The sequence below is a fragment of the Pleurodeles waltl genome, chromosome 4_2, assembly GCF_031143425.1.
Source record: "Pleurodeles waltl isolate 20211129_DDA chromosome 4_2, aPleWal1.hap1.20221129, whole genome shotgun sequence".
In the NCBI taxonomy this organism is placed as follows: domain Eukaryota; kingdom Metazoa; phylum Chordata; class Amphibia; order Caudata; family Salamandridae; genus Pleurodeles; species Pleurodeles waltl.
This window is the reverse complement of record NC_090443.1, coordinates 1032464034-1032482794: the sequence shown is the minus strand read 5'-3', so window position 1 is coordinate 1032482794 and position 18761 is coordinate 1032464034. Positions and strand designations below refer to the sequence as shown.

The window sequence follows — 18761 nt, the reverse complement described above, 5'->3', positions numbered from 1 at the left end:
GTCCTAAGAACCAATCCTAAATTTTTACCAAAAGTTATTTCACCTTTCCACTTAAATCAAACGGTAGAACTACCAGTGTTCTTCCCACAGCCAGACTCAGTAGCTGAAAGGGCACTACATACATTAGACATCAGAAGAGCATTAATGTACTACATTGACAGAACGAAAGAAATTAGGAAAACAAAACAACTGTTTATTGCATTTCAAAAACCTCATACAGGGAACCCAATATCAAAACAGGGTATAGCCAGATGGATAGTTAAGTGCATCCAAACCTGCTACCTCAAAGCAAAGAGAGAGCTGCCCATTACACCAAGGGCACATTCAACCAGAAAGAAAGGCGTTATCATGGCCTTCCTAGGAAACATTCCAATGAACGAGATATGTAAGGCAGCCACATGGTCTACGCCTCACACATTTACTAAGCACTACTGTGTAGACGTGCTATCCGCACAACAAGCCACAGTAGGTCAAGCCGTACTAAGAACTTTATTTCAGACTACTTCCACTCCTACAGGCTGATCCACCGCTTTTGGGGAGATAACTGCTTACTAGTCTATGCAAAACATGCGTATCTACAGCGACAGATGCCATCGAACGGAAAATGTCACTTACCCAGTGTACATCTGTTCGTGGCATTAGTCGCTGCAGATTCACATGTGCCCACCCGCCTCCCCGGGAGCCTGTAGCCGTTTGGAAATTATCTTCAACATTTGTACATTTGTAAATATATTACTTAAACCTTATTTGGTACATACTTATTCAATCCATTGCATGGGCACTATTACTAACATACACAACTCCTACCTCACCCTCTGCGGGGGGAAAACAATCTAACATGGAGTCGACGCCCATGCGCAATGGAACAAAGGAGGAGGAGTCCCTCGGTCTCGTGACTCGAAAAGACTTCTTCGAAGAAAAACAACTTGTAACACTCCGACCCAACACCAGACGGCGGACTATGCACAACATGTGAATCTGCAGCGACTAATGCCACGAACAGATGTACACTGGGTAAGTGACATTTTCCTTACAATGCTAATGGCTGTAACTCGAGCAAACGCAAGGCCCATTGCATTGCAAATGCTTGTTCTGCTATTGTGACCCTTTGGCTGCTGCTATCTTCCTGAACATGCTGCAGAGCCCTTCATGTCCATCACCTCTTCCTGCCCGTCCCGCTCTACCTCATTCGCTACTTTAAAGCTTTATTTTTTTTAAAAGTCAGTTTTGAAAAGTGTTATTTTATCTTATTGGGCAATTTAAAATTTACCTTCATTTTCATTTATGGTATTTTCAACTAAACAAATGACATCATAGTATCTTTTTGGCATAATAAATGCCATCATGCATTTTTGTAGCTTTCATTGATGTATTCTTCCTTTACTATAAAACTATGAGATTTCTTCCGCATCTCGAATATTGCAATTTTTTCTTCCCTTTCTAAACTTTGAAAAATCATTATTACAGTTTTCAAAGGGTATTATTTCATGATAAAGGCTATCTTTGTTCTGGGTTTCAGATGTTCACATAATCCTGTCCCTCTTTCCCTTTACATTTCTCCTTTCTCGCATCATCGGCTCTCCCTGTCCCCGTACCTGTCTTTGGGTATCTTTGACTCTCTCTCTCATATCAATCTTTTACCATTCTGCAGTTTGTTTTTAACACCTTTTTCCCTCTTCTGGCTGCTGACAATTTCTCGTCGTCACCAGATGAGCAAGGCCGTACTGCTTCAGAAGTCGGTGATGTTCATCACACGGCTACAGCAGGAGCGTCGGCGAATGCAGGATGATGCTCAGCGCCTTCGAGATGAGATCGAGGAGCTTAACATCGCCATCAGGTGAGTCCCTCAGTACAAGACGTGATTATTTTATATTGCTTTGGACTATAAATCTCCCAAGTGACTGCTGGGCAGGTCAAGATTAAAAGGGATATGGTTTAATTGGGAAGTCAAGGTGTATTTATAACATGACTTTTCAGAGCAGTGCACAGAGGAAGGGGCACAGGTAGCAGCACTAGATTGCCCCTGATTTGACAACTACTGTCTTGTCTTTCTTACCAGTGAGTACCAACAGCAGCTGCCAGCCTCTGGTGCCCCCACCGTTGTTCACCATACCGAGCACATGAACCAGCTCTATGAGAGCTACGTGCGAAGCCGTACTCTGGAGAACTGGAAGTTTTGGCTGGTGAGCGAGTGTGCTGTGCATGTCTGTGTAGAACAGAACACAAACTCTTGTTGAATGCTCTGAAGCCTTGTGGGACAACATACGACCTTTGGTGAGAGGGACCCCCTACTGAGGCATTGGGACCTCTTTCTAGATTAAGTCAAAAACCTTGCAAGAGCTGTCGGCGTAAATGGAGGGTAAGCATTCTTATTTTGTATTATTTGATTTACACGTGTAAGTAAGAGACAAGGAAGTCCATGGTAACGTGTGTGCGGCTAGAAGTGGAGTTTTGCACCACTACATACAACTAGAGCTATAAAGGCAGCCCTATCCCACAGCTAGAAGGATAGAGACTCCTCTCAGTAATGGGATACGTGGGGAGGAGGAGGAGGTGGTCTCTGTGCCAGTGTGAGATTTGATGACTCTGCCATTGTGGGATCAGAAGTATGTAAATACCTCTTAGAGTGTGAAGTTGGTGAGATAGACTGCTCTTTCCCAGTGTGCCACATCAGAGGTATGGAGGCACATGTCTTATGAAAAAGAGTGGGAGTGAAGCCTCTATCCCAGTGTGGTATTAGATGACTCTCCCACTGTGGGACCACAGGGGTGTATGTGCCTCTCGGAGTGTGGGGTTGGTGGGCTGGAAACTGGGGGATGGAGACTGCTGTCTACCAGTGTGGAACAGGATAAGTAACATATTCCTTCTTTTCTTTTCTAGTTTAGTATTATTTTCAGGCCTCTCTTTGAGACATACCAGGAGGCTGTCAGTTCCACAAGTCATGAGGAGTTCCGCCCCTCTGTACTGGCGTGGCTCAGGCAACACTGTTCCCTTCCTGTATTGCGACCAGGTATGTCACTATTAATTTGTATTCTGTACGGGTTTCTCCGCTCATGTTCAGACAGTGATCCACCAATGGGGGCCAGTCCTTTTGTTGAGGGACATGCAGGGAGGGTGTTAAAGTGTCCCCTATTCTAGTCACCTGCAGTACTTCATTAATGCAATCACCATATTTCTGAGGGTGACCCCTTGGGTCTGTCTTCCACACTGGAGATAGGGTTTCTGCACCACGGGAAAATTCTTATATTCTTCAAAACTCTGCTGCCTTAGGGAGCATATTTCACCAAACTTTCATTCAGTAGTCACACTTCAACCAGGCTGTGTCTCTTTAACGCCTCCATCTTTTGCTGTGACTTAGACTCCTTTCATCAACTGTTCTTTAGACCTCGCTTAGTTTTTACCTTATTTTTCAGCCCCCAGTGATTCTGTTTTCTTGCCCCTCGCTGGGAACTATGTGTACTCACTGTAGGAGGGAGGGGTCTAGGGAAACACTGTCTTTTGAGAGACATGCCTTGTGTGTTTTGTCTGCCATCTCTCCAGTTTAATGCTGTTCAGGCAAAAGTCCTCTGCATTCCTTTGTTTAAGCTGTGCCACCCTCCCATTGTCCCAGCTGTGTGTGGTCTTCCCTTCCCCTTAGTGCGGGTGGTAATCATGCAAGCCGGCTGGAAATTCTCTCTGTGATATACATTTTTGTAGGCATCAGTGTGGAGCGTTATTGCCAAGGGACCCCCAAATTGTACTCCTTTTTGTTTGAGTCCTTTTTCAACCCAGCTAAGGTCATGACTGATGGTGGAGGCATAGTTTTTATATTCAGAGACCAAATGCCTTTTCACCTGTACCCTTGTGGGTGCGGGGGGAGGGGTGGGGAGCTGTGGGGCGTTGTGGTCTCCCTTAAATGAGTTACTTGGCCTTTGTTACGCCTGAGACATTGTGATGAGTTCCTGTACCTAGTGTATAGTGGGTGTTGCTGAAGGGAAATTCACCCCTCCCTCATCTCATGTGCTTGTGCCCGTCCCTGCTGACAACTCAGCTACCAGACAGAGGTGAATCCACATGACAACTGAACTCCAGCTGGTCTCCATGTGGATACTGGACAAGGAGCATGGAAATTCTGGCCAGGAAGAAGATGCCCTAGGATTGGAGGAGCCTTTCAACTTTCAAAAGTCTGGTTGGTCGTGGCAGACTAATCTGATTACCAGAGGAATACAAGTGCTGGCACCCCCAGCCAGTACCTTGTTCAAGTTAATTGACTAGAAACAGCAGGCTTGTGCACTAGTGTAGGAGAGACCACAAGAGTCCGGAGTGAAAGCTCGGTGTGGTTGCCATTCTCCCTCCAGACTGGTCCTTCTGCAGAGTGGCCGCGCTACTTGACCTGAGTAGCGGAAGGAAGACCTACTTCCCTGCAGGAGGAGCTAGACTTAGTCTGCCAGGAGGGTGGCATGACTGACAGGAAGACAGCCCCACATTCCAACCTTTCCCAGGGGCAGCTGAGCTAAGGCTGCCTTGTGCTCCAGGGTAGTCTCCATTTAATGAACTGTCTTCATGCAGGTCCTTTGAGACACCCTGGCCTTGAGCATGTGCTCCTGGGAATCTGGTCACCCCTCCTGGGAGGTGCACTCAAGTGCCTTGGTAAGCAGGTACATTTTCTTTCTTCTGCAAGGAACAGCAGCAGAGCAATTCATAGACCTAAACCCAGGCTGGCAGGAGAGTGGTACCAATGTGGAGGTTCCACTCCTTTTGTTGTTTTCCTACACTGGTGCGCCTGCCTCTCTTTGTCCCAGGGTAATGTTGGTGATGGACCACATACTTGCTTCCGTCTCTTTGGTGGCCAGTGCAGGATACCGGCATCACATTCTAACATTGGCAAGCTACTGTCTAGGGGGTGCATTTTGTTTTTGCTTTACATAATTTGCAGGTTGCTTTACTAAATGGCCACAGTGCCACCAGCTCCGACTGATTCTGGTGTGGTGTCTGCTAGTCTCTGACGGATCACTTCCATCGCCAAGGAAGGTCGCTGCAACACAGTAAATGGGGGGGATAGGAGTTGTAGGAAGTTGGCTCTGTATGTGCTATTTCAAAGTAAGGAATAGCATGCACAGAGTCCAAGGGTTCCCCTTAGAGGTAAAATAGTGGTAAAAAATAGATAATACTAATGCTCTATTTTGTGGTAGTGTGGTCGAGCAATAGGCTTATCCAAGGAGTAGTGTTAAGCATTTGTTGTACATACACATAGACAATAAATGAGGTACACACACTCAGAGACAAATCCAGCCAATAGGTTTTTATATAGAAAAATATCTTTTCTTAGTTTATTTTAAGAACCACAGGTTCAAATTCTACATGTAATATCTCATTCGAAAGGTATTGCAGGTAAGTACTTTAGGAACTTCCAATCATCAAAATTGCATGTATACTTTTCAAGTTATTCACAAATAGCTGTTTTAAAAGTGGACACTTAGTGCAATTTTCACAGTTCCTAGGGGAGGTAAGTATTTGTTAGGTTAACCAGGTAAGTAAGGCACTTACAGGGCTTAGTTCTCGGTCCAAGGTAGCCCACCGTTGGGGGTTCAGAGCAACCCCAAAGTCACCACACCAGCAGCTCAGGGCCGGTCAGGTGCAGAGTTCAAAGTGGTGCCCAAAACGCATAGGCTAGAATGGAGAGAAGGGGGTGCCCCGGTTCCGGTCTGCTTGCAGGTAAGTACCCGCGTCTTCGGAGGGCAGACCAGGGGGGTTTTGTAGGGCACCGGGGGGGACACAAGTCCACACAGAAATTTCACCCTCAGCAGCGCGGGGGCGGCCGGGTGCAGTGTAGGAACAGGCGTCGGGTTCGCAATGTTCGTCTATGAGAGATCTCGGGATCTCTTCAGCGCTGCAGGCAGGCAAGGGGGGGATTCCTCGGGGAAACCTCCACTTGGGCAAGGGAGAGGGACTCCTGGGGGTCACTTCTCCAGTGAAAGTCCGGTCCTTCAGGTCCTGGGGGCTGCGGGTGCAGGGTCTCTCCCAGGCGTCGGGACTTTAGGTTCAAAGAGTCGCGGTCAGGGGAAGCCTCGGGATTCCCTCTGCAGGCGGCGCTGTGGGGGCTCAGGGGGGACAGGTTTTGGTACTCACAGTATCAGAGTAGTCCTGGGGTCCCTCCTGAGGTGTCGGATCTCCACCAGCCGAGTCGGGGTCGCCGGGTGCAGTGTTGCAAGTCTCACGCTTCTTGCGGGGAGCTTGCAGGGTTCTTTAAAGCTGCTGGAAACAAAGTTGCAGCTTTTCTTGGAGCAGGTCCGCTGTCCTCGGGAGTTTCTTGTCTTTTCGAAGCAGGGGCAGTCCTCAGAGGATGTCGAGGTCGCTGGTCCCTTTGGAAGGCGTCGCTGGAGCAGGGTCTTTGGAAGGCAGGAGACAGGCCGGTGAGTTTCTGGAGCCAAGGCAGTTGTCGTCTTCTGGTCTTCCTCTGCAGGGGTTTTCAGCTAGGCAGTCCTTCTTCTTGTAGTTGCAGGAATCTAATTTTCTAGGGTTCAGGGTAGCCCTTAAATACTAAATTTAAGGGCGTGTTTAGGTCTGGGGGGTTAGTAGCCAATGGCTACTAGCCCTGAGGGTGGGTACACCCTCTTTGTGCCTCCTCCCAAGGGGAGGGGGTCACAATCCTAACCCTATTGGGGGAATCCTCCATCTGCAAGATGGAGGATTTCTAAAAGTTAGAGTCACTTCAGCTCAGGACACCTTAGGGGCTGTCCTGACTGGCCAGTGACTCCTCCTTGTTTTTCTCATTATTTTCTCCGGCCTTGCCGCCAAAAGTGGGGCCTGGCCGGAGGGGGCGGGCAACTCCACTAGCTGGAGTGTCCTGCTGGGTTGGCACAAAGGAGGTGAGCCTTTGAGGCTCACCGCCAGGTGTGACAATTCCTGCCTGGGGGAGGTGTTAGCATCTCCACCCAGTGCAGGCTTTGTTACTGGCCTCAGAGTGACAAAGGCACTCTCCCCATGGGGCCAGCAACATGTCTCGGTTTGTGGCAGGCTGCTAAAACTAGTCAGCCTACACAGATAGTCGGATAGGTTTCAGGGGGCACCTCTAAGGTGCCCTCTGGGGTGTATTTTGCAATAAAATGTACACTGGCATCAGTGTGCATTTATTGTGCTGAGAAGTTTGATACCAAACTTCCCAGTTTTCAGTGTAGCCATTATGGTGCTGTGGAGTTCGTGTTTGACAGACTCCCAGACCATATACTCTTATGGCTACCCTGCACTTACAATGTCTAAGGTTTTGTTTAGACACTGTAGGGGTACCATGCTCATGCACTGGTACCCTCACCTATGGTATAGTGCACCCTGCCTTAGGGCTGTAAGGCCTGCTAGAGGGGTGTCTTACCTATACTGCATAGGCAGTGAGAGGCTGGCATGGCACCCTGAGGGGAGTGCCATGTCGACTTACTCGTTTTGTCCTCACTAGCACACACAAGCTGGCAAGCAGTGTGTCTGTGCTGAGTGAGAGGTCCCCAGGGTGGCATGAGACATGCTGCAGCCCTTAGAGACCTTCCTTGGCATCAGGGCCCTTGGTACTAGAAGTACCAGTTACAAGGGACTTATCTGGATGCCAGGGTCTGCCAATTGTGGATACAAAAGTACAGGTTAGGGAAAGAACACTGGTGCTGGGGCCTGGTTAGCAGGCCTCAGCACACTTTCAATTGTAAACTTAGCATCAGCAAAGGCAAAAAGTCAGGGGGCAACCATGCCAAGGAGGCATTTCCTTACACAACCCCCCCCCAAACGAAAGAGGATGAGACTAACCTTTCCCAAGAGAGTCTTCATTTTCTAAGTGGAAGAACCTGGAAAGGCCATCTGCATTGGCATGGGCAGTCCCAGGTCTGTGTTCCACTATAAAGTCCATTCCCTGTAGGGAGATGGACCACCTCAACAGTTTAGGATTTTCACCTTTCATTTGCATCAGCCATTTGAGAGGTCTGTGGTCAGTTTGAACTAGGAAGTGAGTCCCAAAGAGGTATGGTCTCAGCTTCTTCAGGGACCAAACCACAGCAAAGGCCTCCCTCTCAATGGCACTCCAACGCTGCTCCCTGGGGAGTAACCTCCTGCTAATGAAAGCAACAGGCTGGTCAAGGCCATCATCATTTGTTTGGGACAAAACTGCCCCTATCCCATGTTCAGAGGCATCAGTCTGCACAATGAACTGCTTAGAATAATCTGGAGCTTTTAGAACTGGTGCTGAGCACATTGCCTGTTTCAGGGTGTCAAAGGCCTGTTGGCATTCCACAGTCCAGTTCACTTTCTTGGGCATTTTCTTGGAGGTGAGTTCAGTGAGGGCTGTCACAATGGATCCATATCCCTTCACAAACCTCCTGTAGTACCCAGTCAAGCCAAGGAATGCCCTGACTTGAGTCTGGGTTTTTGGAGCTACCCAGTCCAGAATAGTCTGGATCTTGGGTTGGAGTGGCTGAACTTGGCCTCCACCTACAAGGTGGCCCAAGTAAACCACAGTTCCCTGCCCTATCTGGCATTTGGATGCCTTGATAGAGAGGCCTGCAGATTGCAGAGCCTTCAAAACCTTCCTCAGGTGGACCAGGTGATCCTGCCAGGTGGAGCTAAAGACAGCAATATCATCAAGATAAGCTGTGCTAAAGGACTCCAGGCCAGCAAGGACTTGATTCACCAACCTTTGGAAGGTGGCAGGGGCATTCTTTAAACCAAAGGGCATAACAGTAAACTGATAATGCCCATCAGGTGTGGAGAATGCTGTCTTTTCTTTTGCTCCAGGTGCCATTTTTATTTGCCAGTACCCTGCTGTCAAGTCAAAGGTACTTAGAAATTTGGCAGCACCTAATTTATCAATGAGCTCATCAGCTCTTGGAATTGGATGGGCATCTGTCTTGGTGACAGAATTGAGCCCTCTGTAGTCCACACAAAACCTCATCTCTTTCTTTCCATCTTTGGTGTGAGGTTTGGGGACTAAGACCACTGGGCTAGCCCAGGGGCTGTCAGAGCGCTCAATCACTCCCAATTCCAGCATCTTGTGGACTTCCACCTTGATGCTTTCCTTAACATGGTCAGACTGTCTGAAGATTTTGTTCTTGACAGGCATGCTGTCTCCTGTGTCCACATCATGGGTACACAGGTGTGTCTGACCAGGGGTTAGGGAGAAAAGCTCAGGAAACTGTTGTAGGACTCTCCTACAATCAGCCTGCTGTTGGCCAGAGAGGGTGTCTGAGTAGATCACTCCATCTACTGTGCCATCTTTTGGGTCTGATGACAGAAGATCAGGGAGAGGTTCACTCTCTGCCTCCTGATCCTCATCTGTTACCATCAACAGATTCACATCAGCCCTGTCATGGAAGAGTTTAAGGCGGTTTACATGGATCACCCTCTTGGGGCTCCTGCTTGTGCCCAGGTCCACCAGGTAGGTGACCTGACTCTTCCTTTCTAGTACTGGGTAAGGGCCACTCCATTTGTCCTGGAGTGCCCTGGGAGCCACAGGCTCCAGAACCCAGACTTTCTGCCCTGGTTGGAACTCAACCAGTGCAGCCTTTTGGTCATACCAAAACTTCTGGAGCTGTTGGCTGGCCTCAAGGTTTTTGGTTGCCTTTTCCATGTACTCTGCCATTCTAGAGCGAAGGCCAAGTACATAGTCCACTATGTCCTGTTTAGGCTCATGGAGAGGTCTCTCCCAGCCTTCTTTAACAAGGGCAAGTGGTCCCCTTACAGGATGACCAAACAGAAGTTCAAAGGGTGAGAATCCTACTCCCTTCTGTGGCACCTCCCTGTAAGCGAAAAGCAGACATGGCAGGAGGACATCCCATCTCCTTTTGAGTTTTTCTGGGAGCCCCATGATCATGCCCTTTAATGTCTTGTTGAATCTCTCAACTAAGCCATTAGTTTGTGGATGGTAAGGTGTAGTGAATTTATAAGTCACTCCACACTCATTCCACATGTGCTTTAGGTATGCTGACATGAAGTTGGTACCTCTGTCAGACACCACCTCCTTAGGGAAACCCACTCTGGTAAAGATACCAATGAGGGCCTTGGCTACTGCAGGGGCAGTAGTCGACCTAAGGGGAATAGCTTCAGGATACCTGGTAGCATGATCCACCACTACCAGGATATACATATTTCCTGAGGCTGTGGGAGGTTCTAGTGGACCAACTATGTCCACACCCACTCTTTCAAAGGGCACCCCCACCACTGGCAGTGGAATGAGGGGGGCCTTTGGATGCCCACCTGTCTTACCACTGGCTTGACAGGTGGGGCAGGAGAGGCAAAACTCCTTAACCATGTTGGACATATTGGGCCAGTAGAAGTGGTTGACTAACCTCTCCCACGTCTTGGTTTGTCCCAAATGTCCAGCAAGGGGAATGTCATGGGCCAATGTTAGGATGAACTCTCTGAACAGCTGAGGCACTACCACTCTCCTAGTGGCACCAGGTTTGGGATCTCTGGCCTCAGTGTACAGGAGTCCATCTTCCCAATAGACCCTATGCGTTCCATTTTTCTTGCCTTGGGACTCTTCAGCAGCTTGCTGCCTAAGGCCTTCAAGAGAGGGACAGGTTTCTTGTCCCTTACACAGCTCCTCCCTTGAGGGTCCCCCTGGGCCTAAGAGCTCAACCTGATAAGGTTCAAGCTCCAAAGGCTCAGCTCCCTCAGAGGGCAGAACTTCTTCCTGAGAAGAGAGGTTCCCTTTCTTTTGCTGTGTTGCAGTTGGTTTCCCAACTGACTTTCCTGTTCTCTTGGTAGGCTGGGCCATTCTTCCAGACTCCAGCTCTACTTGTTCACCCTGTGCCTTGCACTGTGCTCTTGTTTTCACACACACCAGTTCAGGGATACCCAGCATTGCTGCATGGGTTTTTAGTTCTACCTCAGCCCATGCTGAGGACTCCAGGTCATTTCCAAGCAGACAGTCCACTGGGATATTTGAGGAGACCACCACCTGTTTCAGGCCATTGACCCCTCCCCATTCTAAAGTAACCATTGCCATGGGATGTACTTTTCTCTGATTGTCAGCGTTGGTGACTGTGTAAGTTTTTCCAGTCAGGTATTGGCCAGGGGAAACCAGTTTCTCTGTCACCATGGTGACACTGGCACCTGTATCCCTCAGGCCCTCTATTCTAGTCCCATTAATTAAGAGTTGCTGTCTGTATTTTTGCATGTTAGGCGGCCAGACAGCTAGTGTGGCTAAATCCACCCCACCCTCAGAAACTAGAGTAGCTTCAGTGTGGACCCTGATTTGCTCTGGGCACACTGTTGATCCCACTTGGAGACTAGCCATACCAGTGTTACCTGGATGGGAGTTTGGAGTGGAACCTTTCTTGGGACAGGCCTTGTCTCCAGTTTGGTGTCCATGCTGTTTACAGCTATGACACCAGGCCTTTTTGGGATCAAAGTTTTTACCCTTGTACCCATTGTTTTGTGAAGAGGCTCTGGGCCCACCCTCCTGTGCAGGTTTTTGGGGGCCTGTAGAAGACTCTTTACTATTTTTAGTTTTGGTTGTCTCATCACCCTTCCCCTGGGGAGTCTTTGTGACCCCTTTCTTTTGGTCACCCCCTGTTGAAGTCTTGGACACCCTTGTCTTGACCCAATGGTCCGCCTTCTTTCCCAATTCTTGGGGAGAAATTGGTCCTAGGTCTACCAGATGCTGATGCAGTTTATCATTGAAACAATTACTTAACAGGTGTTCTTTCACAAATAAATTGTACAGCCCATCATAATTACTTACACCACTGCCTTGAATCCAACCATCTAGTGTTTTCACTGAGTAGTCAACAAAGTCAACCCAGGTCTGGCTCGAGGATTTTTGAGCCCCCCTGAATCTAATCCTATACTCCTCAGTGGAGAATCCAAAGCCCTCAATCAGGGTACCCTTCATGAGGTCATAAGATTCTGCATCTTGTCCAGAGAGTGTGAGGAGTCTATCCCTACACTTTCCTGTGAACATTTCCCAAAGGAGAGCACCCCAGTGAGATTTGTTCACTTTTCTGGTTACACAAGCCCTCTCAAAAGCTGTGAACCATTTGGTGATGTCATCACCATCTTCATATTTAGTTACAATCCCTTTAGGGATTTTCAACATGTCAGGAGAATCTCTGACCCTATTTATGTTGCTGCCACCATTGATGGGTCCTAGGCCCATCTCTTGTCTTTCCCTCTCTATGGCTAGGATCTGCCTTTCCAAAGCCAATCTTTTGGCCATCCTGGCTAACTGGATGTCCTCTTCACTGGAGTTATCCTCAGTGATTTCAGAGTTGTTGGTCCCTCCTGTGAGGGAACCAGCATCTCTGACTATTATTTGTGGAGTCAGGGCTTGAGAAGCCCTGCTCTCCCTAAGTAGGACTGGAGGTGGGGAATTTCCCTCCAAGTCACTATCTTCATCCTCTGAGTTGCCATCCTCAGAGGGGTTGGCCTTTTCAAACTCTGCCAAAAGCTCCTGGAGCTGTACTTTGGTAGGTTTGGGGCCCATTGCTATTTTCTTTAGTTTACAGAGTGACCTTAGCTCTCTCATCTGTAGATGGAGGTAAGGTGTGGTGTCGAGTTCCACCACAGTCACATCTGTGCTAGACATTTTGCTTCTAAAAGTTGGAATACTTTTTAAGAATCTAAAACTGGTTCTAGAATCTAATTCAAACTTTTACAAACTTTTACACTCTAAAAGAAATGCTAAACAGGATCTAACACAAGGCCCTAGCAGGTCTTTTAAGAATTTAGAAAACTTTTCAAATTGCAAAAATCAATTTCTAATGACAATTTTGGAATTTGTCGTGTGATCAGGTATTGGCTGAGTAGTCCAGCAAATGCAAAGTCTTGTACCCCACCGCTGATCCACCAATGTAGGAAGTTGGCTCTGTATGTGCTATTTCAAAGTAAGGAATAGCATGCACAGAGTCCAAGGGTTCCCCTTAGAGGTAAAATAGTGGTAAAAAATAGATAATACTAATGCTCTATTTTGTGGTAGTGTGGTCGAGCAATAGGCTTATCCAAGGAGTAGTGTTAAGCATTTGTTGTACATACACATAGACAATAAATGAGGTACACACACTCAGAGACAAATCCAGCCAATAGGTTTTTATATAGAAAAATATCTTTTCTTAGTTTATTTTAAGAACCACAGGTTCAAATTCTACATGTAATATCTCATTCGAAAGGTATTGCAGGTAAGTACTTTAGGAACTTCCAATCATCAAAATTGCATGTATACTTTTCAAGTTATTCACAAATAGCTGTTTTAAAAGTGGACACTTAGTGCAATTTTCACAGTTCCTAGGGGAGGTAAGTATTTGTTAGGTTAACCAGGTAAGTAAGACACTTACAGGGCTTAGTTCTTGGTCCAAGGTAGCCCACCGTTGGGGGTTCAGAGCAACCCCAAAGTCACCACACCAGCAGCTCAGGGCCGGTCAGGTGCAGAGTTCAAAGTGGTGCCCAAAACGCATAGGCTAGAATGGAGAGAAGGGGGTGCCCCGGTTCCGGTCTGCTTGCAGGTAAGTACCCGCGTCTTCGGAGGGCAGACCAGGGGGGTTTTGTAGGGCACCGGGGGGGACACAAGTCCACACAGAAATTTCACCCTCAGCAGCGCGGGGGCGGCCGGGTGCAGTGTAGGAACAGGCGTCGGGTTCGCAATGTTCGTCTATGAGAGATCTCGGGATCTCTTCAGCGCTGCAGGCAGGCAAGGGGGGGATTCCTCGGGGAAACCTCCACTTGGGCAAGGGAGAGGGACTCCTGGGGGTCACTTCTCCAGTGAAAGTCCGGTCCTTCAGGTCCTGGGGGCTGCGGGTGCAGGGTCTCTCCCAGGCGTCGGGACTTTAGGTTCAAAGAGTCGCGGTCAGGGGAAGCCTCGGGATTCCCTCTGCAGGCGGCGCTGTGGGGGCTCAGGGGGGACAGGTTTTGGTACTCACAGTATCAGAGTAGTCCTGGGGTCCCTCCTGAGGTGTCGGATCTCCACCAGCCGAGTCGGGGTCGCCGGGTGCAGTGTTGCAAGTCTCACGCTTCTTGCGGGGAGCTTGCAGGGTTCTTTAAAGCTGCTGGAAACAAAGTTGCAGCTTTTCTTGGAGCAGGTCCGCTGTCCTCGGGAGTTTCTTGTCTTTTCGAAGCAGGGGCAGTCCTCAGAGGATGTCGAGGTCGCTGGTCCCTTTGGAAGGCGTCGCTGGAGCAGGGTCTTTGGAAGGCAGGAGACAGGCCGGTGAGTTTCTGGAGCCAAGGCAGTTGTCGTCTTCTGGTCTTCCTCTGCAGGGGTTTTCAGCTAGGCAGTCCTTCTTCTTGTAGTTGCAGGAATCTAATTTTCTAGGGTTCAGGGTAGCCCTTAAATACTAAATTTAAGGGCGTGTTTAGGTCTGGGGGGTTAGTAGCCAATGGCTACTAGCCCTGAGGGTGGGTACACCCTCTTTGTGCCTCCTCCCAAGGGGAGGGGGTCACAATCCTAACCCTATTGGGGGAATCCTCCATCTGCAAGATGGAGGATTTCTAAAAGTTAGAGTCACTTCAGCTCAGGACACCTTAGGGGCTGTCCTGACTGGCCAGTGACTCCTCCTTGTTTTTCTCATTATTTTCTCCGGCCTTGCCGCCAAAAGTGGGGCCTGGCCGGAGGGGGCGGGCAACTCCACTAGCTGGAGTGTCCTGCTGGGTTGGCACAAAGGAGGTGAGCCTTTGAGGCTCACCGCCAGGTGTGACAATTCCTGCCTGGGGGAGGTGTTAGCATCTCCACCCAGTGCAGGCTTTGTTACTGGCCTCAGAGTGACAAAGGCACTCTCCCCATGGGGCCAGCAACATGTCTCGGTTTGTGGCAGGCTGCTAAAACTAGTCAGCCTACACAGATAGTCGGATAGGTTTCAGGGGGCACCTCTAAGGTTCCCTCTGGGGTGTATTTTGCAATAAAATGTACACTGGCATCAGTGTGCATTTATTGTGCTGAGAAGTTTGATACCAAACTTCCCAGTTTTCAGTGTAGCCATTATGGTGCTGTGGAGTTCGTGTTTGACAGACTCCCAGACCATATACTCTTATGGCTACCCTGCACTTACAATGTCTAAGGTTTTGTTTAGACACTGTAGGGGTACCATGCTCATGCACTGGTACCCTCACCTATGGTATAGTGCACCCTGCCTTAGGGCTGTAAGGCCTGCTAGAGGGGTGTCTTACCTATACTGCATAGGCAGTGAGAGGCTGGCATGGCACCCTGAGGGGAGTGCCATGTCGACTTACTCGTTTTGTCCTCACTAGCACACACAAGCTGGCAAGCAGTGTGTCTGTGCTGAGTGAGAGGTCCCCAGGGTGGCATGAGACATGCTGCAGCCCTTAGAGACCTTCCTTGGCATCAGGGCCCTTGGTACTAGAAGTACCAGTTACAAGGGACTTATCTGGATGCCAGGGTCTGCCAATTGTGGATACAAAAGTACAGGTTAGGGAAAGAACACTGGTGCTGGGGCCTGGTTAGCAGGCCTCAGCACACTTTCAATTGTAAACTTAGCATCAGCAAAGGCAAAAAGTCAGGGGGCAACCATGCCAAGGAGGCATTTCCTTACAGGAGTCTCGCTCATACAGGGGAGCCCTTCACACGGACCATGCAAATGGACTGGACAGCTACCCACCAGCCAGGTAAAACATGGAAGATAGACATGGGCCAGCACAACCCAGAGGAAGCCACCATTTTATAAAGAGCACCCACATAGAGTTCAGCGGATTCCAGCACTCGTCAGTCCTTTCATAAGTCCTACTTCCCCCCATATCCATGACCAAGTGTCCTTCGGACAGGTCTCAAACATCGGGGATACCAAGAACCCCAGTTTTAGTGTCTGAATGAAGCTTTTAGGGTAAGACCCAGTAGGCATTATTCCTAATATAAGGTAAACGGCCAGAGCACCTCCTCTCTGATTTTATTATCACAACGGGCAGTCAGTGCATAGGCTGGACTAAGATGGTGGTAGACACTCTCACTGAGACTAAGATTGCACTTCTGGTGTCCCCTCGAACTGGGTGCACAACTTTGGAGTCATGAAAAATATAAAATACTGAGAGCAGCTCCATGGTGCTTGTATGATTGTAGTCGAGCTCAGTGGAGGGGAAAAACAAGGCAATTCAGAAAATGTACAGGGCCACATAGCTTTCTGAAGCCATGATGTTGGCTTTAATTCCAAGGGTAAAGTCTTGAAGATCTTTAAGCATCTTTGGAGGTCCTTTAGGGTGCATGAAACATTTAAAGCAAGTGTTCTTTACCAGAGTGCTGAAAGTAGCTTGTGACTCTGCTTCGCTGCAAATGCGCTCTGTCCTGCCACGCTTGCGCTCTGTCCTGCCGCGCTTGCACGCTCTCTCTCCTGCAACGCTTGCGCGCTCTCTCTCCTGCAACGCTTGCACACTCTCCTGCAACGCTTGCACTCCGTCATTTCTTCTCGCATTGTCCTTGTTTCTCCTTTCCTGCTGTGTCCCATTCGGTGTTGCACTTTTTTGTCAATCTCTAACCATGACTTTCCACTTTGTGTCCTCTTTCCATTGCTCCATCATTTTTCTTTCATTCCTCTCTCCCTTATCTCTTCTCTTTTGCTCCCTTATGCCCTTTATGGTGCTGTCTTGCTCGTTTGCTGCTAATCTTCTGCCATCTTTTCTCCATGCATCTCTTTCCTTCTTTCGGTTTTACTCTCCTTTATCTTGCCACATTTTTTTATTTCCATCTTTATATTTCTGGCTCTTTCCATACTGTCCCCCTTTTTGTTAGTTACTTTTTCTTACTCCTAACCCATGTCTTCTCTCCCCTATTCCTAACTGCTCTCCTTTTCTCCTACCTTCCTTCTCTGTCACTCTCATTCACTCTCCCTTTTTGTCTTCCTCTCCCTCTGTAGCCATCAGCTCATCACTCCTTCAGATCATCAAGGTGACCTCTATCCTGTCCAGCCCTGGCTGCCTCCCTGAGCAGGCCCGACAGGCCGTTGCCAAAAACAGCCAGAGCAAGGGGAGCAGCTAGTGGACTGGGACCACGAATGAGACCCACGTCAATGGCCCTCAGTGAGGATCTACTGACCAGGTACTGATGGGAAGACGCACCTGCAGAATGCCTGCCACAGAAGAGCTCTCTGGGCACAGCAGCCCTCTGCAAGTACATACAGACCAGAGACCACAGGGGAGACCTGCCTCGGAGAGACCTGCCTTCAATGGAGCCTGCCTTTTGCTTTCTCGCCTGTTATCCTAAAGTCTGTAAACCTGAAAAGAAGAGGAGGGGAGCTCCGTGCCCACCAACACTGTGAACGTCAGAATACACATAAAACTGCCCATCATCCACATCTTAGGTAGACATTTAGTGAGTTGAGTCAAACTGCAAGAAGATCTTCACAAATGCACAGGCTGGTATTTCACAACAGAAGCAAAGAGAGCTCGAGTGAGAGAACCTTGATAAGGAAATTAAAGGGAGACCGTGCAGGATAGGATACTGCTCGGCATCATTAAAAATGAGCTGAAAGACAGAATGCAGAAGGGGGACTGATCCAGGACACTCCCACCTGCAATATACTCGCAGATCAAAGATGGAGAGATGAAGTGGCCATCACCGGGCATCCTTCTCCATTGGCCTTCTTTAGGGAAAGATCTGCAAGATGAAGTGACCTCTACACGTTGCATGGATAAAGCAGCTGGGGTTCGTGCATGGGAGAAGGATCCTGTGTCTGCAGACATATTGCCTGACTTCGGGAGGCAACAGAAGTGACCTACGATTTGCTCAGCTTAGAAATGACTGATAACATATTTCTTTTTAAGCTAATTGTGATTGCTGAAGCACAGAGAAATAAGCTTTTTTTTTTTTTTCTTTTTTTTTTTTTATAAATATCATGCGGAGGTAGTTTGTTCACATTCTATGATCTACCAGTCTCCTGCCTTCAGGCCCTTTGTATTTGCGATGGTCGCTACACAGAAGAGTAGCAACAAGGGCCCAGTTGCGCTCAGAAACTATTCGTCCAGGACAAAATAAATGTGCTCAGCACATTTAGGGTCATCAGGGAAACAAAGGGGTCTAAACTGTGCCACCTTTTGTGCAAACACTATGCATGTAAAACATGTCTACCTTCTAATTAAGTTTTTATAAAAAATAAAAGAACCTGTTTTTTTGTAATTTGGGTGATGCAGTGGTGTAGAGAGTGGGATATCTTTGAGGAATGCAGGTATGCTAGTCAGTTCTGGTGATCCCCGGTAAGAAAGAAGTATATGTTCGATGGCATCTGTCGCTGTAGATACGCATGTTCTGCATAGCTCGCCATCTGGTGTTGGGCCGGAGTGTTACAAGTTGTTTTTCTTCGAAGAAGTCTTTCGAGTCACGGGACCGAGTGACTCCTCCTTTTGTCTCCATTGCGCATGGGCGTCGACTCCATCTTCGATTGTTTTTTTTCCGCCATCGGGTTCGGACGTGTTCCTGTCGCTCCGAGTTTCGGAACGGAAAGATAGCTAATTTCGGAAGATTTTCGTCGGTATTGTTGCATTCGGGATCGGCATAGTTAGATTCAACACCGCGTCGAAAGATCGAAGAGCTCCGGTGCCCTTCGGGGTAGTTTTTTCGACCCCCCGTCGGGGCCTGGTCGGCCCGACCGCGTGCAGAAGAACGCCGATGGAACGGACCCCGTTCCGTTTCTGTCCCAAATTCCACAATAAATACCCCTATACAGACCAACACTTGGTCTGCAACCTGTGCCTGTCACCTGAGCACAGTGAAGACACCTGCGAGGCCTGTCGTGCGTTCCGGTCCCGAAAAACACTCCGAGACCGTCGAGCCAGGAGACTTCAGATGGCGTCCGCGCCGACAGCCCACCGGGAGTTCG

General features: G+C 48.6%; 1 protein-coding gene across 1 annotated transcript in view; it reads left to right on the top strand.

Annotated features, from left to right (window-relative positions):
- LOC138293648 (MLX-interacting protein-like) overlaps nt 1-18061 on the top strand; it is a 168708-nt gene extending 150647 nt beyond the window's left edge. The window contains exons 15-18 of the mRNA XM_069232939.1: nt 1710-1837; nt 2060-2183; nt 2881-3010; nt 16803-18061. Of these exons, the coding sequence (XP_069089040.1) occupies nt 1710-1837; nt 2060-2183; nt 2881-3010; nt 16803-16924 (504 nt within the window). The 3' untranslated portion in view covers nt 16925-18061. The remainder of the gene's footprint in view (nt 1-1709; nt 1838-2059; nt 2184-2880; nt 3011-16802) is intronic.
- The last annotated feature ends 700 nt before the right edge of the window (nt 18062-18761 follow it).